General features: G+C 41.5%; 1 protein-coding gene across 1 annotated transcript in view; it reads right to left on the bottom strand.

Moving 5' to 3' along the window:
* Window positions 1–23939, bottom strand: part of AP4S1 (adaptor related protein complex 4 subunit sigma 1) — a 50485-nt gene that overhangs the window by 14429 nt on the left and 12117 nt on the right. The window contains exons 2-3 of the mRNA XM_063290015.1: window positions 5682–5859; window positions 2778–2864 (exon numbers count right to left, since the gene is read on the bottom strand). Of these exons, the coding sequence (XP_063146085.1) occupies window positions 2778–2864; window positions 5682–5819 (225 nt within the window). The 5' untranslated portion in view covers window positions 5820–5859. The remainder of the gene's footprint in view (window positions 1–2777; window positions 2865–5681; window positions 5860–23939) is intronic.

Raw genomic sequence — 23939 nt, 5'->3', positions numbered from 1 at the left:
GGCTGGGCTTCACCTCCCGCCCCGATTTGGCGGTCTTTCGATGGGCGAAGATCTCATGGGCATGCTCAGCCCTCCCTGCCAGTTGGATCCATTCGTAAAGTGTATATGGGTCGTCCCTCCCCAAGGACCAGCGCAGCACCTCAGTATTCAGGCCATCCTTGAATAGCTCGATGATGGTGGCTTGGGACCAGTCATCCACCTTCCCAGCCAGCGCTTTAAACTCCAGTGCATAATCAGCCACGGATCTTGGCCCCTGCTTAAGTTCCTTCAGAGCTCTCTTTGCCCTCTCTTTCGCCAAGGGATCCTCAAAGTGTTGTCTCAATGCCCAGAGGAACTCATCGAATTTCTCTAATTCAGGCGCTTCCGACTGGCACATCTGGACATACCAGTCTGCCGCCCTCCCCTTCAGCTTAGTGGCAATGGTGAGGATTTTTGCCTTTTCCGATTGAAAAAGCGCCCCCCATTCCACCATGTAGGCTTTAGCATTCGTCAGGAAAAATGAGAGTTTGGTTGGATCCCCATCAAACTTTACAGGGAAGTCTCTCATCCCGCCCGCCGCCGGGCTGCGCCCCGCCACCGGGGCTGCGGAGGTTGGCACCTCCCGGGCTCGCGGCGGCGCGGGGCTCGGGGACGGCCGCGCCGGCGATGCTGCTATTTCCATCGGGACCGACGGGTCCCCCTCGCGTCTCCGCGCCGGCCGCCGTTGCTCCGGAGACCGCCCTTGGGACGAAGGGGTTGAATGCCGCTGGCTCGATCCTTCCCGGTTGTCTCTCCACGAGGTCACATCTAGGCTCAGCTGCTTCAGTATAGTTTCCAACGAGTCTATTTTTGACTCCAGTACCCGGATCCGATCCGGGGTGGGGGAGCCCTCCGTTGGTTGCACCTGCACCACGGTGGGTGATAATGGGTATCTCTGCCTCCAGGATGGGCCCCCTGCCACCGTTACATCCCCCTGGGTCTCATCCCAGGTGACCATCTCGCCCGGAGAATTTACGGTCGTCTCCGGGGCGGTTTTCAGACCCTCGGCTTCACCCTCCGACTCGGAGCTCGCCTCTTCTAGGATGGCTGACAGCTCTCCCCCCTGGGACGGCTGGTCGGGTCGCCTCACGGTCGAGTCCGGCTCTCCTTCTTCCCTCATCACGATGTCTGGTTCGGTCATCGCTGGCACTCTCCCTCACAGGGCGAGACAACTTGTCTTTTCCTGGACAGGGGCTAGCGGAGTTGGGATCTTAGATTCTCAGCTTTATGTAATGATTGCCCTAGCCCAAATACTCAGACTCACAAGAGGCTGCTGTGTAAAATCTGATTTATTAGGGAACTAAAGACAAATACAGAGAAAGCTGAGAATGAGCAAAAGCGCGCCAAATACAAACTTAAAACTCCTCCAGTGCACACGTATCCCGCCCCGTTACATCAGCCCCGCCCGGTCCAGGTGCTAGCCAACGTCAGACGTGCTAGCCTGGGAAAGGAACCTTGAACATAACAGATAATAGAAAAACATTCCAAAGCAAAGCCAAAAGATAAGCAGTACCATCCTCCCATGAGGGATGAAACACGCAACGCATTAATGACATGAGAAACGTTACGATGGCTCAAAGGCATTGAAACGGCGAGCATGACATTGGGTTTTTCTCAGAGGTTTTCCTTATTATAAATATGTTTTATTTCACTCAGGATTGATCAATACATCTTTATAAAGTAATTAGGTCAACACATTTCAGCTGCATATACAGTAAAAACAGTGTCTATGAGAGAAGAGGTAGACTATTTTCAGGAGGGTTTGAAGATACAGAATAAATACATCCCAAAATTAGAGATACAATGCCTAAATTGATCTGCTGACAGAAATGAGAGCCAGTCAGACCAATAAATGCTGATATGATAAGGCTGATACAACTCTCGGAAGCTAGCTTGGGTGTCTTATGAATTCATGGTATCCAGTTTAGATTTCTAGCTAAATCTATCATTGCTTACAAATGCTCATGCCAGCCTTTTCATCTTTAATGTACCACAGGATTTTTAATTTGTTCCAAGGGACTAACACTGCTATCCTGCTGAAATGTTTCCTGTAGCTTGTAGTAGTCCATTACTCTTCTTTGTAGCCTTCAGGTTTAAATAACAATGCTAAAATTTTGGGCTTGTTGTGTCTAGTTTTGATTCTAGAATATGATAGAGAATAGACAGCAAGAGAAATAGGACAGAAAATACCTCGTACTGCACCTAGAACTTAAGTCCCATATCAAATAAAATACTAAAAAATACAACTTTCATCGTGATGAAAGGCTCTTATAGTTCTGAAGCAAATGTGCAGTTTCTGTCTTCCTTTATGTCTAGCTTGGGCAACTCACTGGCTACCCTATTTTTTTATACTACACCTCCCCCCACAGTATCACTGAATTTTTGCAGCAAAAGAGAAGAAACTGCCCGTGTAGTTTGGGGGCAAGCATTAAACCATGTAAAATAAATATATTAAATCACCACAGGGCTTGCCACCCTTGAAACCCACTCCTCTCATGAAATATATTAAAAAGGCCAAACTATTTCTACTTTACCCCTCTGGTGATGCCATAGCACTGCTAACACACCCTTGTGTTCCTTGGAGGCCAGCCCAAAAAAACCACCTGCTCAGCATTATGTAGTGATCAACAAAAGATGAGGTATGGGATGTTGTATGAAAATCAGGACAAAGAAGTATCACCAAGTATCTTTTGATACAAAAACTGTCTTCAGGGCATACCTGTGTCTATCTTTACAAAGATAAGAAAGTTAAAACATACCTCTGTTTCATTGATTCCAACTACAATGAAAAGAGCAGCATATTGTCTATAGACCAACTTAAAGTCTTTGTACTCAAGAAAGGAGCACTAAAGGGAAACAGAAAGTAAAATATCTAAATTGATATAAAATATCCAGACTTGTAGATATGTATTGGCTTATTGAATAATTGGTCTGATTTTCTATTTCATCACAAGAATATATAATTTATGATTGTTGGATTTGCACAACATGCTAATACAAAATCCAATGAACTACATAATTCAATGTGATTCAATGTGATGAGTGAACTCAATCAGAGTCTTAGAATCAAATCATATATAATAAATAGGCCAGACCTTGTATTGGAACTTGGCTATAGAAAAATGTTGAAAAAAGGGTGCAATGAAGTTCAGTAAGACTGTTGGATTTTTTCCCTTCCTGCATATGTCAGTAAAAAAGAAACACCCCCATTCTTTACATAAATATGAACAAAATGTTGATAGCTACCCTGTCACATTTAAACTTTAACAGGACCATGCCCAAGATTAGCTGGCATAGTAAAGATTTAGTTGTCCGGGGTGAGAAGGCATCCTGGAACTTCATTCATCAGTACTAGGAAAAGATCCAGAATACTAAGTTGTGATGCCTCCTGGACACCTGGTCTTTGGCATGTTCCAGGACCTAAAAAGTAAAACACTTCTAGCTAATGTAATCTAGCCAAGGTTCCAACAGGGAGAAAAATCCGGGGCATCTATAATCAGTTTTTGACAGAAAGGCAAGGTAGATAATTTTTCTTAAGCTTAATTAAATAATTAAAATAATTAAAACTCTAAAGAAATACAAATTTCTGAATCATTTAATAATACTTACTTTTCATCTATGTCTAAATAAACAGTTCATTCATACTTTGTGCATAACACCAAGCAATAAAATGTTTTGTTTGAGAATTAATACATCAGTTGGGTTTTATCAACCATGTCTTTCTTGATGTGGTTTCGTGTATCATTATAATTTAGTACTATGTGTAAACTATATGTTGAAGAACTTTTCCTTAAATTGTAGATTTATGGAAATCAAGGTTAATGCAGGGCAGAAAAGGAAAGATGGGCATGTCGGCTTACTGGCTGGGCATATTCAGCATCGGGAATGCACTGAAAAAATTCTATTTGCTTCTTTTTAATATTGCAATAATCTTTCTTTCAGGGTAGTATCTCTCATAGACCTTATATCAAGAACATATGGAATCCCTGTTGACTGTGTCCCTAAATCAGCTGAATTCTTTCATACTTCTTATGTTGTAGTGTGACCCTGTGTGCCTCTGAATTTCCCTAACATTAAGCTTTCACCAAACCCTTTTCCAGTTGTACTCACTCATTTTCCTCTTTACACTCAGTATCCAATCTCTGTGCATTGCTTCTTGCTCTAGCAATAGAAGAGAATATACGGTATGTAACTCAGGGTTGAACTGTGGAGTCCTTGGTGTTCTCTGAGCTTGGTTGTTTTCTTGCAAGAAAACCACCAAGCTCAGAGAACACCAAGGACTCCACAGTTCTGAGCTCTAGCTCAGCAATTGCCTTCCTTCCCTATCATTTGTGGTCATCTTACCCCAAGTTGGATTCTTGCTGCAATCCAAAGCAGAATTTCTATGAGAATTGGGATTTTAGATTAGGGATTTTAGAATAGCGAAAGTCAGTCTTAAATTTCCTCTATTCTCTTTAACTTTCCTATTAATATAGCAATTGTAATTATGTATTCCTTTAGGCCATTATAAATGTTTGCCCCACTTTTTGAGATTAGTTTGATCATACCAACCCCTTCAAAAAACATAGTGGGAAAATTATCCTTATTGGGAATAATCAGACTAAGTACTGTCATGCTAAGCTGTGCCAGAGAAATTTGATCCAGTGGGATCCTCAGAAACTCTCTTCAACTCCACTGAAACCAGAGGAGCATACTAAATGTAGTCATATGCTCTTCCATAGCTTCCAGGAGTGATGGGTTGGTGGGAAATTCTTGCACAATTTACCTGAGAAGCTTTTCACCCAAATCCAGAAAGAAAATCTGCAACAAATCCTCTTGAAAGGAGGATTGAAATGTCGCAGAAGCAGCATCCCCCTGTGCAAGCACCGAGTCATGTCTGACCCTTTGGGGGGATGCTGCTTCTGCGACATTTTCTTGACAGCCTATAGCGGGGTGGTTTGCCATTGCCTTCCCCAGTCATCACCTTCCCCAGCAAGCTGGGTACTCATTTTACTGACCTCTTTTACTCCAACCTTATTTAAGGCTACTGTTATGGGTACACCAGACTTACTACTGCTTGTTCAACAAACTATAGTTAAAACAAGTGAAACCAGTTATTGTTTTACCATGTGGGGGTGAACTTTCAGGTTGGGGAGTAAAGCTTTCCAACTCCAGATTTAAAGACTACACTCTTCACTTAGTGACTATGACCAGTGTAAACCAATATGTGTAATTTAAAAGAAGATCCCCAGCCAGGCTCTAATATGGGGGTGGGTTGGAAGGGGGGGTAGGAAGCATGCATGTGGAAGAAAAAAGAGAGGGAGTATAAAGCAGCAATTAGGTTGAAAATTCAACTTTCTTTATGTGCACACCTCTTTTTGCACTTGTAATCACAATCCTAGATACCCATTTTCCTATTGTACGTGACCGGAACTGACCTACTATGCCTTGGCTCAAACTGACTGTAGGTATCCATCTTGGACATGTACTGTATGTTTATTATTCATAACATTTTGGGAACTCTAGTCCATTTCATCAGATCCATGAAATATTATAGTTACAATTAGGTAAGTTTGTTCATAATCCATGTGTTAATCTTTAAGAAGCTAAAATATCCATTTTCTTTTGCTACAACAGAATAACATGATGGTTATGTTTTTTGGAAAACAGGACATAAGACATACTTGCTCCTTTGAACGAGAAAGGCACTGCTTGATTACTTCAGCTTCCAGAACTGTCCGCTTATGAAGGTCCATGTATTCATAATAACGAGAAAGCCTTGTTTGGCCTTGTTTATTCACCATCAGAAAAAATTTGATCATGGCTTGTGCCCCGGTCTAAATATCTCCACAAGGTAAAATGCTTGAAACAGAAGAGAAACCAGAAATTCAGATTTACCAGCATTGTCAGAAATGAACTGCTTCACGTTAAGAACAAACAATGAATTGGGAACAAAATTTTGCAGCCAGTGATGAGGCTGTGGAAGCTGAACAAGGTACTCCAAGCTAATAGATGACGTGTGAAGGCCTAGAAAAGCTGGAGCTTTAGATAAGCCATTACCTCTTAAATGCATTGCTAACAAATTAATTATAACATATATTTTCCAACATGGAACTTTCCCCTTCAGTGGATTTCCAACGAAGAGATATGGCTAGCAAGCTCATGGGAAGAAACTGCATCATCAATGTTGCTATGAAAGAATAGTGTTCTGCAGAAAATTGAAAGACATTAAATAAGAATTATGGGAAATTCTCCGCGCTTTCCTTAATCTGCTCTCAACAGACAGTTCTCTGACAGCTGATGATGTTCAAAAGAGTGAAGAGGCATTCTCACTCTGAAAATATCTGATATTTTATAAAGGAACCAAGTATGTGTATATATAAAAAGCTGTTTGTGTAATATATTTCCACTGATTCTAGATATTTTTGATCTTTTCATACTCCAAGCATGAAGACTAGAAAAGACAGATCTTGCTTGGAACCTATCATAATCTCCTAAGGCACTGTTATTTCTGTGGAATCTAATTATCTAAATGCTTTGACTATCACTCAGTTATGAAGCTCAGTGGGAGGTTTGGGAAAGTCACTATCAGTATAACTGACTGTACAGGTGGTAGCAGGAATAAAGAGAAATGACCATACATATTATTTGTTAGTAGAAGATGGTTGCATTTAATAGTCCTTTCTTGAACATAAGTGGTAAAGGGAGGCAAATTTTGACAATTCTATAGCATCTTCCCAGATTTTTAAGTTGTCCTCTGAATTCAGCAATGGGCAAATCCAAATTCAGTTCCATGGCTATGACCACTCCAATGCCAGGGGTGATGAAAATGGGGCAGAACTGAGCCACAGCACAGATAGGTCCTATGAGGCTCCAAATCCATGGAATATAAAGTCCTACCAGCTTTCAATCACATTAATGACATGGACGAAATTTAGACCAGCTCTGGGAATGACCTGAAAATCTCTCTCTCAGTGCTTTCAACGCCACTTTTATTCAATTTCCACCCTGGTGAAATGGAACAGACATGCTTTCCCAGTTCTAATCTGCTGGGAGCCTTATCTCTTGGAGTCATCATCCCAGTCTCAGACTGAATGTGAGAAAAGGATGAGACAGCATCAGGTTTCTGACACTGAACTGGAATTAATGGTCAGGAGAATTCAGAATTTGAGTCAGGACACTTATGGATGGATGGATGGATGGATGGATGGAAGGAAGGAAGGAAGGAAGGAAGGAAGGAAGGAAGGAAGGAAGGAGGAAGGAAGGAAGGAATTGCACAAATCAATTAACACATATATTACTGAAAAATAAATATACAAAACTAAGATAAAAACCATCTCACAATATCAAAATCAGCAACAGCAATATTGACACTACTAAATATCACAGAAATACAGCATACAAGCCAAAATAGTAAACAGCAATAAAACAGATAGTACAGCCCTAAAAACACTAGCACATTAATTTAAAAGCCTGGCTGGGGTAAAAGAAAAAGGCAAGTCAATTCTCTCTAAAGATTCCACAAATGAGGCATCACAGCTGATAACGTATTTTTTCTTGTGGCTACCGATTTTGATTCCTTTGGCAGGGGAATCTGGGGAAGGACTTCAGAGAATGACTTTTTGCTGTTAAAGGGAGGCTGGAAAATCAGTTAAGCAAGGGTTAAAGATCAGCCAGGGAATAAGAGGTATTGTTTACACTGCTGACCACAACCTAAGTAATTTTATCATGAGCAATCTCTGGTATGTAAGGAATGAACACTCCAGAACTCTGACTCTGACTTGTGGAGACATTTGAATCAGCCAATGCAGAGTATTGCTATGAAGAAAACACTGCATTAATCAGCAGCTACAACAGCCATTATGGATAGTTAATAAGGACCATCAAGTCAACTCATGGTGGCCCTATGGACAAATTCTTACCATCTTAACTCATTTTAGTTATAACTGGTAGCTATTTAAATGTCATTCCAGTAATTCCTTTGATCCCATCCATCCACCTTAAGCATTGCCTTCTCTTTTCCTTTCCTTAAGCTAGAACTTTACACCTCAAACACTGCCACTCTACTTTTCTGCACTCAGAATTCTTGGACTGTATTTGTACATATTAACCCAAAAATCATGACTTACAAACCATCATATCATACTATGATTTCTTTGGCTTTAGCTTAGCAGTTGTGGTTTGTAAATCATGATTTATGGGTTAGTGCTTTATGGACGCACAGCCTGTCCAATGCTCTAGATTTGCCCCTTTATTGTGGATCTCTCCTGTTTTTAAAAACTTGTGCTTCATCTCTAGACCCTAAGTCAATACTTACAGTATATGTAACAGTTATTTATACATCTGCATTTTCTCATTATACTGTGGGAAGAAATTAAGATCTCTTGCTCCCTGCTACACTGTCTCCTCCCAGAACATTGTCATCCTGCCATATCACTCCCCCTTGAGCAAGGTAAAAGGTTAAAAGTTACAAAATATAATGGGTCCAATACAAAGAGGCCGCAAGAGATTAAAATGTAAGAGGAAGCCCAACTGTTTAGACAAAAGATTCCCTTCAGACTTAATCTTAGACCTTGTAAGGCAAAAGGTCGCTTCACAAATTAGCAGAGCCCATTCAGGTAGATATTCTTCCCCAGCCAAAGAGATCTCCATAATCGAATAACAAAAGATTCCTTCCAAGGTGAACATTCCAAGCTAGTAGACAAAGCCACAGCCCAGCAGGGAACCTAGACTATCAGAACAGGAAACCACAAACAGCAGGGAGCCTGACCACGCAGTGCCTCCTCTCTGAACTTTGGTAAACTGCACTTTCCTAGAATTCCTAGAGAGCGCCCCCTTCCAAGAAACCAGCCAAGTGCGCTTTCTCAGAAGTTCCTAGAGGGCGGGAACACCTTTGCACAACAATAGCCAAGCTCTCCTATATAAAGCGCTTGTGGGGAGAATACAAACATGGCCACCTCCCACCAGCACTTTGCATCATCCTCTTGGAAAAATAAAGATCACCTCTGTCCAAGCAACCGCCTGAGTACTTTCATTCTTGATTAGAAGAATGAATATTCATCTTACTATATATCTCTCTATTCCATTTTACTGTATACTATTTTACCTTATCTTCTATTCTTATTTTACCCTATCTTACTATATTTTATCTATTTTATCTCATTCTAGCCTATTTTATCCCATTATGTTGTATCTCACCTCATTTTGTCTTATTGTATTTGATTGTAGTTGATGTTTTGATATGGTCAAATAGACTAATCAATAAAGTATAATCAATCAAAAAGAGTACTTTCATTCCCTGCTTGGAATGGACCTGGTAAGATTTCCTTCCAACAATATGTTTAGTAAAGACCTCCAGATTCTATAGAGGCAAGATGCTCATTTGGAGCTTTCTACTGTATGATGTTCAACCCCCTGGCCTGTTGAGCCTGCTACAGTGGGATCAACATCCTCACAAGATGAAATTGGGCAAGGGCAAAACTACTGCAGGAGTTGTCCCCAAGAATGGCATTTTCTGACTCTGAGGATGTACTCTCAGAATCCCCCTGGTAACATTGCCATTGCAGAGGATTTGAGGAGCTGAAGACCATACATCTGGGAAGCATCCAAGTTGGGGAAGGTTGCACTATTTATTAATTTCATTACCAATCCATATGAATTTCACTGTGGGTTTTGACTTGGCATGCGCTGGGTGGAGTTCAGACATACGAGGTACAGTGTTGTTTCCACACCACTTCTAAGTAGTCCAAAACTGCACAAAATATCAACCACCTATAGCATATATATTTTACACACAGTTGTATATACAGTCCTCTCATTTATTCCAGCCTTGGTTAAATATTCTTTTGCATGAATAGCAAATATTAGCTTCTGTCTTTATAAGAGGTAAAAGGATAAACCTAACTGTACCTTGCTCTTACACATATTATTACCGTGTGTACTGTGACAACGATACAGGCATGTATATAGAAAATGGCTCTAATGGGTCTGATATGGCCTCTTTCTTGAAATTTGTAATAATATCCAAGAAAGTAAGTGGGGTTTTCACTCTATTCTCTTATCAACAGCAAATGTTGTTCTCAAGACCCACTATGACAGTTCCTTTGGTGTTACCCTTTGCTGTCTTCTAATGACAACTCAAGGATGACCAGAGCAATAACAGTGCAGTAATGCCCCAAACTGTGAGGTTCTTCTGAAGATACTATTGTTATCCATATATTTATACATCATGCAAAGAATTCTATGCTTAACTTTCAGATTGTGCCTTAAGTAAAATTATTAGTCTCAAAAGGGACTACCAGACTCTTTCTGAATGTTGACTACCATAAACTAACACAGCTCTCCTCCTACACTGTTTTCCTGGACTCAGTAACAAACCTTTTTTGTTTTCACATAAAAGTAAGATGCTCACATGCAATGCCTTATAATACTGGTGACCTGAATACATGTAACATTTAATTGTTCTAGCTGCATAGAGTACTTAAGTAAATTCTATGCCCCTCGGTGTCTTACAACACTGGGCCATTACAAACGAGCAGCAGAATCCTACTGCTCAGAAGCAAGCGGCACTGACTTCATTGGAACACATCCTTAGGCATCTATGCATGAGTTGTCCACTTAAGCACTAAGTGGCTGATTCTGGCCACACAAAGGACTTCTTCTAACCTACTATTTTTGAAGTCTCTGCCATTTTGCAAACTGGTTTGTATAATATTTAATTTTGCTGGTACAGAAGCAGCACTGGAAAACAGTGTAGTGTTGTTGAAAGTACAGTTATTGGATCAATTTATTTTGTGCCTTTTTATCAAATGATCTTCCTGTTATCCATCTCTAAAAACAGCAGATATCTGAAGGGATCTAACAAGTCTTGTATATTCAGTGACAATAAATGTATAGAAATATGCTGGTCTCTAACATTAGTAAAGATTTGATTTGTATAGAAAATGTAATTTTCTGGACAGCTATTTCCAAATACTGTTTTACTAGACATGTACCCTTTTAAGTGGTAAGCACTCTTCTGCATATGAGTGTGAATATTTGATTCCTTCTCTTCAGTATATGAGAGCCTCTCAACTATCAAAATTGGTTTAAAGGTAAAAGGAGCTAGAAATCTCTCTGATATGTAAGTGGAACACTACTTACACCTTTGTAAATCTTCAGCTAAATATTGACTCTTGACACGGTCCAATATATTTTCAGTCTGGAATTTGGCACCTTTTATTTGATTGTTAGTATACTAGGTGGAAGTGTAGGAAGGGTTCTAGTTGTTTTAATTCACATTAAGAAAAAATAAAGTATTAGCTTTAAATAAATATGAATCCCATTGCATAAGAATTTAAGATATTCTCACCACCCACAGCCACCCCAAGAATCCTAGCGTATGTCTCCTACAGAGAAGCTAAATTTTCCAAGATCCAGAGATAGCACTGTAGAGCTGTTATAGCCACCTTCAAATTTTCCTGTTCCACCACTTTCTCTGGTCAAACTGGCTTTACAGGTTCTGCAGATTTCAGAGCCTAATTTCTGATGGTACAACTTGCCATCCTGCAATGGAAATGGTTTTTGTTGTTTATTCATTCAGTCGCTTCCGACTCTTTGTGACTTCATGGACCAGCCCACGCCAGAGCTTCCTGTCGGTCATCAACACCCTCAGCTCCCCCAGGGACGAGTCCGTCACCTCTAGAATATCATCCATCCACCGTGCCCTTGGTCGGCCCCTCTTCCTTTTGCCATCCACTCTCCCTAGCATCAGCATCTTCTCCAGGGTGTCCTGTCTTCTCATTGTGTGGCCAAAGTATTTCAGTTTTGCCTTTAATATCATTCCCTCAAGTGAGCAGTCTGGCTTTATTTCCTGGAGGATGGACTGGTTTGATCTTCTGGCAGTCCAAGGCACTCTCAGAATTTTCCTCCAACACCACAGTTCCAAAGCATCGATCTTCCTTCTCTCAGCCTTCCTTATGGTCCAGCTCTCACAGCCATATGTTACTACGGGGAACACCATTGCTTTAACAATGCGGACCTTTGTTGTCAGTGTGATGTCTCTGCTCTTAACTATTTTATCGAGATTTGTCATTGCTCTTCTCCCAAGGATTAAGCGTCTTCTGATTTTCTGACTGCAGTCAGCATCCGCAGTAATCTTCGCACCTAGAAATACAAAGTCTTTCACTGCTTCTACATTTTCTCCCTCTATTTGCCAGTTATCGATCAAGCTGGTTGCCATAAACTTGGTTTTTTTGAGGTTTAGTTGCAAGCCAGCTTTTGCACTTTCTTCTTTCACCTTCATCATAAGGCTCCTCAGTTCCTCTTCGCTTTCAGCCATCAAAGTGGTATCATCTGCATATCGGAGATTGTTAATGTTTCTTCCAGTGATTTTAACCCCAGTCTTGGATTCCTCAAGTCCAGCATGTTGCATGATGTGTTCTGCGTACAAGTTGAATAGGTAGGGTGAGAGTATACAGCCCTGCCGTACTCCTTTCCCAATCTTAAACCAGTCCGTTGTTCCGTGGTCTGTTCTTACTGTTGCTACTTGGTCGTTATACAGATTCTTCAGGAGGCAGACAAGATGACTTGGTATCCCCATACCGCTAAGAACTTGCCACAATTGGTTATGGTCCACACAGTCAAAGGCTTTAGAATAGTCAATAAAACAGAAATAGATGTTTTTCTGAAACTCCCTGGCTTTTTCCATTATCCAGCGGATATTGGCAATTTGGTCCCTAGTTCCTCTGCCTTTTGTAAACCCAGCTTGTACATCTGGCAATTCTCGCTCCATGAATTGCTGAAGTCTACCTTGCAGGACCTTGAGCATTACCTTACTGGCATGTGAAATGAGTGCCACTGTTCGATAGTTTGAACATTCTTTAGTGTTTCCCTTTTTTGGTATGGGGATATAAGTTGATTTTTCCAGTCTGATGGCCATTCTTGTGTTTTCCAAATTTGCTGGCATATAGCATGCATTACCTTGACAGCATCATCTCGCAAGATTTTGAACAGTTCAGCTGGGATGCCGTTGTCTCCTGCTGCCTTGTTATTAGCAATGCTTCTTAAGGCCCATTCAACCTCACTCTTCAGGATGTCTGGCTCTAGCTCACTGACCACACCGTCAAAGCTATCCCCGATATTGTTATCCTTCCTATACAGGTTTTCTGTATATTCTTGCCACCTTTTCTTGATCTCTTCTTCTTCTGTTAGGTCCTTGCCATCTTTGTTTTTGATCATACCCATTTTTGCCTGGAATTTACCTCCAATGTTTCTAATTTTCTGGAAGAGGTCTCTTGTCCTTCCTATTCTATTGTCTTCTTCCACTTCCGCGCATTGCTAGTTTAAAAATAATTCCTTATCTCTTCTGGCTAACCTCTGGAATTTTGCATTTAATTGGGCATATCTCCCCCTATCACTGTTGCCTTTTGCTTTCCTTCTTTCTTGGGCTACTTCTAGTGTCTCAGCAGACAGCCACTTTGCCTTCTTGGTTTTCTCTTTCTTTGGGATGTATTTTGTTGCCGCCTCCTGAACAATGTTGCGAACCTCTGTCCAGAGTTCTTCCGGGACCCTATCTACTAAGTCCAGTCCCTTAAATCGATTCTTTACCTCCACTGCATATTCCTGAGGGATATTAGTGAGCTCATATCTAGCTGATCTGTGGGTCTTCCCTAATCTCTTTAGTCTGATCCTAAATTGTGCAAGAAGAAGTTCGTGATCAGAACTACAGTCAGCTCCAGGTCTTGTTTTTACCGACTGTATAGATGACCGCCACCTTTGGCTGCAAAGGATGTAGTCAATCTGATTTCGGTGTTGTCCATCTGGTGAAGTCCATGTATAAAGCCGTCTCTTAGGTTGTTGGAAAAGAGTGTTTGTTATGCAGAGTGAGTTGTCTTGGCAAAATTCTATCAGCCTATGTCCTGCTTCGTTTTGTTCTCCCAGGCCATGATTACCTGTAATTCCAGGTGACATTTGACTGCCCACCTTAGCATTCCAGTCTCCTGTGATGAAAATAACATCTCTTTTAGGCGTGTTGTCCAGTAGGTGCTGCAGATCCTCATAGAACTGCTCTACTTCAGCTTCTTCAGCATCTGTGGTTGGGGCGTATATTTGGATCACTGTGATGTTAGATGGCTTGCCCTGAATTCGAATTGAGATCATTCTATCGTTTTTTGGATTGTATCCAAGCACTGCTTTAGCCACTTGACTATTAATTATGAAGGCTACTCCATTTCTTCTGTGGTCCTCTTGTCCGCAGTAGTAGATCTGGTGGTCATTTGATGTGAAGTGGCCCATTCCAGTCCATTTCAGTTCGCTGATGCCCAAAATGTCTATCTTTAATCTTGACATCTCACCAATAACCACATCCAATTTTCCCTGGCTCATAGATCTTACATTCCAGATTCCAATGGCGTGTTGATCCTTAGAACATCGGATTCGCCGTTCACCACCAGCACCGTCGGCCGCTAGCCATCCTTTCGGCTTTGAGCTAGCTGCGTCATCACGTCTGGGGCTAGTTGAACTCATCCTCTGTTCCTCCCCAGTAGCATTTTGACCATCTTCCGACCTGGGGGTCTCATCTTCCGATGGTATACCGACATATCTCTGGTTGTACTGATCCATTTGGTTTTCATGGCAAGAATACCGGGGTGGGTTGCCATTACCTTCCCCAGGGATCGCATTTAGTCTGACCTCTCTGTCATGACCTTCCCGTCTTGGGTGGCCCTTCACGGTTTAGCTCATGGCATCATTGAGGTGCTCAAGCTCCAGCACCACGACAAGGTAACGATCCTTTGCTGAAGAATGGAAATGGTAATTTTTAAAAAAAATATGAAGCTATATCCAACAGTATGGATAGAGTGGAATTGACACTAAACAAATTTCTGCTCAATCAGTAGATCCAGAATTTGCTCCAGAAGTCTGGGGAAATTTCTGAAACAGATTTGGGTATGTGCAGCCTATTAAAGGAAGCAAAAGGTAAAGGAGAAGTCCCATTGTGCAAGCAGAGACCTGCTTGAGTATTTCAAGTTCCTGAAACTCTTTTAAAGTATCAGTCCTTATCTATATCACTATGTACAGTATCTCCACATTTAAGGAGGGGTCAAGGGTTAAAAATACAATCTATTTCTCAGGAATGTGCTACTTTTCAAAAAGTTTCCTTCAGGATTAAATCTGACTAGTATAAGGTAAAGTCAGTTTCATCATGCCACTAACTTGTACTGGAATTGGCTGGAGAAGCTTCTGTTTGGAAATGAATTAAGATGTTCTTGTTCTATTTCATAAATCTGACTCAATTCCAATTTGTTCTGAACAAGTGCAGTGAGTTGTTTGTAGCTAATGCCACCACAGTGTTATAAAAGAAAGTCATTCCCACTGGTCATCAAAAAGCACTGCGCAGGCTATGGACCGCTGCTGTCCCATGAAGATTTAGATAGAGCCCCTTAGAGTCCCCTCAAAAATGTTAATGATGTGCAGCACAGTGCAACACAGCATTGGAAACAAAATATCATGGCAAACTGTCAAGTAATGAAGATACAATAGAAGCACACATTTCTTGTGTGTGTGTGTGTGTGTGTGCCTTTGAGTCAATATTGACTCCTGGTGACTGCCTGGACAAGTCCCTGCAGTTTTCAGTGAGCATATTTACACATTGAGCTACATAACGGGCAGTTACAATAATAAGATCTGAGACTACGGGAACAATATACTTCTACTCATGAAATCCTTTAGGGTAGTGGAGAATAATCACTCCTACAACATTTTGTTACACTCGCATGAGACATAGAAACCATGGTCACCACAATCTGCTTCACTGCCAGATCTACACTGAAGTTTTTTTATATTCTATCCTTTGGCTACTTTTGATTTTACTGATAGATGGATACTGGATTTCTTCCTAGGGACCTTATTTCTATGAAATGCTGCCACTATGCAAAATAATGATGTTGTTCTTATTATGTACACATGAAGGCATAGTTCCTTGTTCTAAATGCAAAACTTAATTATGAACCTAGTTAAGGGATACCTCAATGTCCCCTTAATTTCAGCTTGAAAATGCCTTGCTTACCATTAAGTACATGCCTATATGACACTATATCCTTCCTGCTATCCACGGTCCTTAGATGAGCAAAGGTAACGTAATTTTTTTTTAATCAGCATGGAAGTAGTATTTTCTACCTTCTAACACAAGCCTTGCTATTTGTATCATGTGTGATGCTTCAGGGGCAAGTGTAGTGCCCCTCTCCTATTGGCTGGGTTTGGCTGCTGTGGGCATGCCCCTTCCTCTCAGGTCACTGTTAACTTCCTTGCATGGTCATTTTGCTTAGTGCTGCTGGGTTGACATGACAGTAAGTGAGGAACAGCAGCACTAACCTCACTAGAAAAGACCACAGAGCAGAATCTCTCTGCATGTTTTCTTTAGTGATCTTGGTGAAGCTATGTTAGACCAGTTAGACCAGGATATCTCTCATAAGGCCCTCTGCCTTACGACTTACTTTCAGTTTGATGGACAAATATACCAACAGATCAAAGGAACACCCATGGGATCACCTACTTCAGGACTCACAGCAGAGATTATAATGCAGCGTCTGGAAAGGATAGCACTCCCACACATACAACCCAAAGTATGGTTCCGGTACGTAGATAACACATTCGTCATAATAAAAAAGGAACAACTGGAGGAAACACATGAAATCATCAACAACATCTTCAATGGAATAAAATTCACAAGGGAAGAAGAAAGCAACAACACACTACCCTTCTTGGACATTGATTGATTGATTGATTGATTGATTGATTGGATTGCTCAAATTTAGCCACCACCCATCTCCCCCAAAAGAGGGGCTCTGGGTGGTTTACAGTAAAATCCAGCGCAAAATATAAACATTAAAACAGTTATAATAAAATACAGTAAATAAATAAAATCCAACAAAGATATAAAATCCAGGCTGGTGGGAGGGACTCTAGGGTGCGAGCCACCTCCAAGAATGGTTATTCACTTTCCCACCCCAGACGAGACAGCAGAACCAGGTCTTCAGGGCCTTCTGGAAGGTCAGATCCGCAAGATATTCTAGAGGGCAGGGGCCACTACAGAGAAGGCCCATTTCCTTGACCCTGCCAGATGAAATTCTCTTATGGATGGGGTCCGCAACATGCCCTCTCTGGATGATCGGGTGGGGCGGGCCAATGTAATGAGGATGAGACGGTCCCTCAGGTAACCTGGCCATGTAGGGCTTTAAAGGTAATAACCAGTACCTTGAATTGGACCCGAAAGCAAACTGGCACCCAGTGCAGCTCGCACAGCAACGGTGTTATATGTGCTGACCTAGGGGCACCAAAAATAGCCCACGCAGCTGCATTCTGGACCAGCTGAAGCTTCTGGATACTCTTCAAGGGTAGCCCCATGTAGAGCGCATTGCAGTAGTCTATATGGGAGATAACCAGGGCGTGAGTGACTGTTCGGAGGGCTTCTCAATCCAGGAATGGGCGTAACTGGCGCACAACCCAAAGTTGCACAAAGGCCCTCCTGGCCACGACTGCCACCTACTCTTCCAGCAGGAGTTGTGAGTCCAGGAGAACCCCCAGATTACGCACTGAGTCTGTCTGGGGCAGTGCAACCCCATCCAGAACTAAGGATGACAATTTCCCAGAAGATGAAGCACCATCAATCCACAGCCACTCTGTCTTACCAGGATTCAGTTGAAGCCTGTTGTTCCCCATCCAGACCCCCACAGCCCCCAGGCACTGAGAAAGGGCAGTCACTGCATCACTTACCTCGCCCGGGATGGAGATGTATAATTGGGTATCATCAGCATACTGATGATACCTCAACCTGTGGTGACGGATGATCTCACCCAGTGGTTTCATGTAGATGTTAAACAAGAGAGGAGAGAGAACCGAACCCTGCAGCACCCCACAATGGAGGGGTCGAGGGTCAGATCTCTCCTCTCCTATCACCACCAACTGGGACTGGCCCTGAAGGAAGGAGGTGAACCAGCGCAGAACTACGCCGCCCACCCCCAACTCCCTGAGCCATCCCAAAAGGATATCATGATCAATGGTATCAAAAGCCGCTGAGAGGTCAAGGAGAGTGAGGATGGATGCACTGCCTCCATCCTGCTCCCGCCAGAGATCATCCATAAGTGCGACCAATGCAGTTTCTGTCCCATATCCTGGCCTGAAACCTGACTGAAAGGGGTCCTCATCAGTACAGGAAATGATTTCAAGTCAGAAGCACAAGTCTACAGGAAAGCTACCCACACCAACCAAGTGCTCCATTACCAAAGTAACAATCCAACCTCCCACAAGAGGACCTGTGTAAGAACATTATTCAGACAAGTGCTTACACACTGCAGCAACCCTGAACACCAGAAAAAGGAAACAGATCATCTATATAGCATCTTCCAGCAAAATGGATACCCTCTCAACTTTATCAAAAAGTGCCTTACCACTCAACCCACTACAACTCAACCAACAGAAGCCATGATAAGGATAACACTGCCATACATCAGAAACATCTCAGAAACTACCAACAGTCTGTTACAACCACACAGCATCACTATAGCACATAAACCAACTAACACTTCAAAACATCTTAAGCAACCCAAAGGACAAAGTAGTAGGAGTTCTCTACAACATACAGTGTAAGGACTGTAACAGCCACTATGTAGGAGAGACAGGCAGAAGACTGGCAGAGCGCATCCATGAACACCAACTGGCAGTCAGAAGACACGACGAGAACTCCTTAATCTCGCAACACATAGACAGACTCAACCATAGTTTCAACTGGGAAACAGTGAGCATCCTACACCAAGCCAAATCCAAAAACACCAGAGAATTCCTGGAAGCCTGGCACTCAGACAAAGCAGCCATCAACAGACACATAGCAGTAAACAACATTTACATACCATTCAAAAGAGACAATAGAAAAGCCAAAAGACCAGTACACTCCCTTGCCAGAAATCAACACCCAGATATGCAAAGATTAACACTAGGATTAATACCAGGTGACCAATCAAACAGCACAATATACCCTAATCAAGGAACTATTAACTCAGTCAATCAACCAAGCAGCAAACAACAGCCCAATCAAGGAACTCCCAAGGAGAGAACAACACCCCCACCAACACAAGCAGGGCAAACCACGGTATATAAACAGAGAGCAAGGCCCACTCCCTCTTTGCACTGAAGATGTTGCCTAGTCTGGCAATGAAACGTCTGCAAGAAAACAACCAGGCTCAGAGAGCACCAAGGACTCCACAGGATCTCTGCCTTACTTTCTTTAATGAACTTGGTACTGCTACAGGAAGGGGTAAATTGCTGGAGAAAATGGTATACCACCACACTAAGAAAGTGATAGGGTTCCTCCAGGGTTGAAAGGCTGCTTTAAGAGGTCCTAATCTACCACTTTCTCTAGAGATCTTGATATTGCTGGAGAAAAAAATAGGCCAGGGTCTCTCAAAACTAAATTGTAAAGATTCTGCCAGATGGCTAAACTTGCCATTCTAGCCCACTTTAGGGGCAGGGACAATTGCTGTACCTTAATTTGCCTTGTAACAAACTGTTAGGACAGTACAGTACCGCTCATTGGCTTTGTTACTGAGGCAGGGTAGTGACCAGCTATAGAGGCAGAGCAAATTTCTGCCAGCTTGTTTTATGCTGTCGTATGGACTAGAGCCAACCACATTAACATGGCTCTCTGGATGTGCCCTTAGCAGACATTCACTGTGTACAGGAGATCCTCTCTCCTCCAAATCTTACTATATAGCTGGCATCCCTAAGTTAAAAAAAATACACTTAAAACCTTGTGCATGATAATTGCTAATAGGCTTGATATGAGACTTTGGGAGAAGAGGCTGATTAATGGCTCATAGTATTACAAAGCTTTAGAGATTATGCGCAAAGAAACATAAATAACGTTTTAAAGATTATGAAGGTTTGTTTAATGTTCATTAGCTTCCCTAGGGGCCAGTTGTGATTTTAAAAAACTGCAAAAGGGCAGTTTAGAAAAGTACATTTTAAATAAAATTGCAGTACTGTAATAAATGAATCCTGAATGATGACATTCACTGATTTCTGTCTACAACTATATTGCAGTTCTTGGAAGAATAAAAAGAAGCTAAATTGCTAAGAGTGGTTGACAACATACTGAAATTGTGGTGGAGGCAAGAACTGATTCATAGTTATTATGAACTAAGTATGCATACAAGGTATTTTGACAGGTGTGGCCTACCATTTGTTTACTCAGCCCCTTTCCTTCCTCACACTATTACACAGAATCATAGGAATCTATCTTATAGAGTGTCAGACCATCGATATCAATAGCAATATTGTTGATAGAATAGCAAACAAATCTCTAGGGTTTCTCAGTGGAATTTTTTGAGACTTGGAGATACCAAGAACTGAACATGGGTCCTTCGACATAAATAACAGCTGCTTTACTACTAAGCCACAGCCTCTCCCTCTAAGCCGTACAGCTGACTGGGTGCCTGAGGAAGTCATAATTGTCTCTTAGAAGAGGAAGTGCTACTTGCTCCTCTGAAAGAGTTATGAAGCTTTTCCTGGAAAAAAATCCTTTGGAGAAACACTAAATAAATAGAAATAAAAACTGTAAAACAAGGTGAACTAATGAGGTGATAGAAGCTCTTGGGGCACCTATAAAAACTCCACAATTGCTTCCACATCTCCAAGGTGCCCTTTTAAAAGCTCCCAAAATACAGAAAGAAAATTAAAAGTAGTTAACAGGAGGGAGAGAACTCAGAAGTTGAGAATTCCATGGTAATTCCCAACATCTCATTGAATTCAGAACAGAAACAAACCTTTTCTTTCATTAAACTGTTTCCCTCTAGTCCTTATCAATGGCACAGCCTGATGAGCTATTTCTTTATTTGGAATTTTTTTTTTTTAATTTAGCTTAAAGAGCTATAATCCACTGTATTAGTTTTCTTCTGCTTGATTGTAAGCAGAAAAAAAATGGCTGAAATGTGATTTTGATGCAACTCAGTAGTTACTGAGGAGAGTGGGGCTATAAGGTGATTAAAGATATTATCCCAACTTGATTATAATTTTAACAGATAGATAATTTTAATTACTTAAGAAATTAAAAAAAACCTTCATGAAATGTTTCCTGATCTCTGGAAAAGGAATCAATTCCAAAATATGAATATTTAACACAAAATGAGTTGAATCAGATGTTGCAATGATTGAAAATCAGATTGACATATATATATATATATATATATATATATGTCAAATGTAATAGAAATAAAGCAGGAAAGGAACAATTGACAGACCCAATGGTATGGTCTCAGAATGCATGAAGCTGCCATCTTTTGAAGCTAAGCAAATTGGGGCATGGTCAATGCATTGATGGGAAGGCAACTGAGAAGTTCATCTACATTATTTGGGATTCTACAAGGAAAATAAAAGGGATATAATTTGTAATTGATTTGTATACCATCCAGAGAACTGTGGTTACTGGACAATTTAGAAGTATGCATAATAATGCTAATAAATAATGATGAAAACTAATTTATATGAAAACAAGGGATTTGATGCTACAAATTGATCGTTGTTGCTGTTTATTCGTTCAGTCGCTTCCAACTCTTCGTGACTTCATGGACCAGCCCACGCCAGAACTTCTTATTGGTCATCGCCACCCCCAGCTCCCTCAAGGACGAGTCCGTCACCTCTAGAATATCATCCATCCATCTTGCCCTTGGTTGGCCCCTCTTCCTTTTGCCTTCCACTCTCCCTAGCATCAGTATCTTCTCCAGGGTGTCTTGTCTTCTCATTATGTGGCCAAAGTACTTCAGTTTTGCCTTGAATATCATTCCCTCAAGTGAGCAGTCTGGCTTTATTTCCTGGAGTATGGACTGGTTTGATCTTCTTGCAGTCCAAAGCACTCTCAGAATTTTCCTCCAACACCACAGTTCAAAAGCACCTATCTTCCTTCTCTCAGCCTTCCTTATGGTCCAGCTCTTGCAGCCATATGTTACTATAGGGAATACCATTGCTTTAACTATGTGGACCTTTGTTGTCAGTGTGATGTCTCTGCTCTTAACTATTTTATCGAGATTTGTCATTGCTCTCCTCCCAAGAATTAAATGTCTTCTGATTTTCTGGCTGCAGTCAGCATTTGCAGTAATCTTTGTGCCTAGAACCCTCCAACTACAGAGGTTTAATAAAGTGATGCCCAAGGAATAAAGCAGCACCAGGGTGTCAGATCCAAACAAGGTGTTCAAATCAGGCTTATGTATTGCCACTGGATCCCCAGATCCAGAATAGAGGCTGAGAAACAGCTGATAAGATCTTTTAAACAGTATACAACCCTGCTGTACTCCTTTCCCAGTCTTAAACCAGTCTGTTGTTCCGTGGTCTGTTCTTACTGTTGCTACTTGGTCGTTATACAGATTCCTCAGGAGGCAGACAAGATGACTTGGTATCCCCATACCATTAAGAACTTGCCACAATTTGTTATGGTTTGCAATAATGGTTGATACAGGAGAAAATCTGCAGCTTGGTGGGATTAGATGGAAATGAGGGCTTCTAACAATTACATCCCACCCATGCAGAGTACTAATGCATCCAGATCTAACCCTTTCATCATTAAAACTAAAAATAAATGTTACAGCCATTAAAAAACTTAACATGATTGTTATTTACTGAAAGCTGTTATCCGCAATCTTGGGTAATGACAAATGCAGGTTAAAGCTTAACCTGAAATGTTTAGTTCTAAAATCTCTTTTCAGCAAAAAACCCAGTTAAGGGAACATGACAACTGAAAATGAAGATGTGTGTACATCTGAGCATGGGATGCTTGTCTTTCCCTCAGCCATTACACAACTTCAGCTTCTGAGAGCATCACCTCTGGATAGCACAGACCTCACTATTTTTGAATTAAGATTTTATAGTCTTTAAATACAAGTGCTGCAGTTCTTTTTCTTGTTATTAACAAGTACATCTGTCCCTCTCATCTTTTACATAATCCTTTTTAAGACCATTGATGGTAATAACCTTTGCAACATCCTATAGAAATGGATCTGTCTAGTTAATTATATGTTATGAAAATACTTCCTTGCTTTCTTTTAAATCTGCTACCTGTCAGTTTGAATAAATTACCGTGCTAAAGTACTGCTTTTGAGAGCCAGTGTGGTGTAGTGGTTAAGATGTTGGATTAGAAGCAAGGAGACTCAGGTTCTAATTCTCCCTTAGGCACGGAAGCCAGCTGGCTCACCTTGGGCCAGTCACTCTCTCTCACCTCTAATTAGCATCAGGATCTGCAAGAAGTTGGCTGAAAAACAAAAGCTCTTGTTACATCAATGCACTGAAAGCTTCCCTATGTGAAATGAAGTGAGTGTATTTCCAAAACCTGGCTGGATGAGGAATGGGGAATATCCCACACTGAGATCTATTCAGCTTCTTTCATGTAGTGAGTCAGTCATAACTCTGTGGAGGGAAGGTGGAGTGACAATTGTGTACCACAAGACCCTGGTAATTAGGAAGAAGCTGTTCCACAGGTGGCCGAGTATGAAACTGTATTTATGAAGTTGGGCCTTGGGGATATGCTGCTGGTGCTGCTTCTGTACCATCCTTCCAGCTGCACAGCAGCATCCCTATTTCAACTAGCTAATTTCATTGAGGAGCTGTTGCAGATTCACCTACATTGCTAGTCCTGGTTGATTCCCCTCATATTGGGTAAAATTTCCTTCAGTTCCTTGGTCATGGACAGATCACTTCTTTGTGACAATGGAGTTGACTGGAGCCCCTGGTTTCTATGGGAAGGATGGGCCCATTCAAATATCCTACCTCAAGGACCTGATGGATCCAGAGGGCTTCAGATAGGATTTGGGGAATTTCCCAGTGACCTAGAGGGCAGTTCTGTTGAATGCCTAGATGAACTATGGAACCTAATGGCCAGAAGAGCACTAGATAGGATTGTTTCTGAATGGCCTCTCCACAGCACT

Source organism: Candoia aspera, chromosome 1, assembly GCF_035149785.1.
Source record: "Candoia aspera isolate rCanAsp1 chromosome 1, rCanAsp1.hap2, whole genome shotgun sequence".
Taxonomy (NCBI): Eukaryota; Metazoa; Chordata; class Lepidosauria; order Squamata; family Boidae; genus Candoia; species Candoia aspera.
This window is presented reverse-complemented; position numbering and strand designations above follow the sequence as displayed.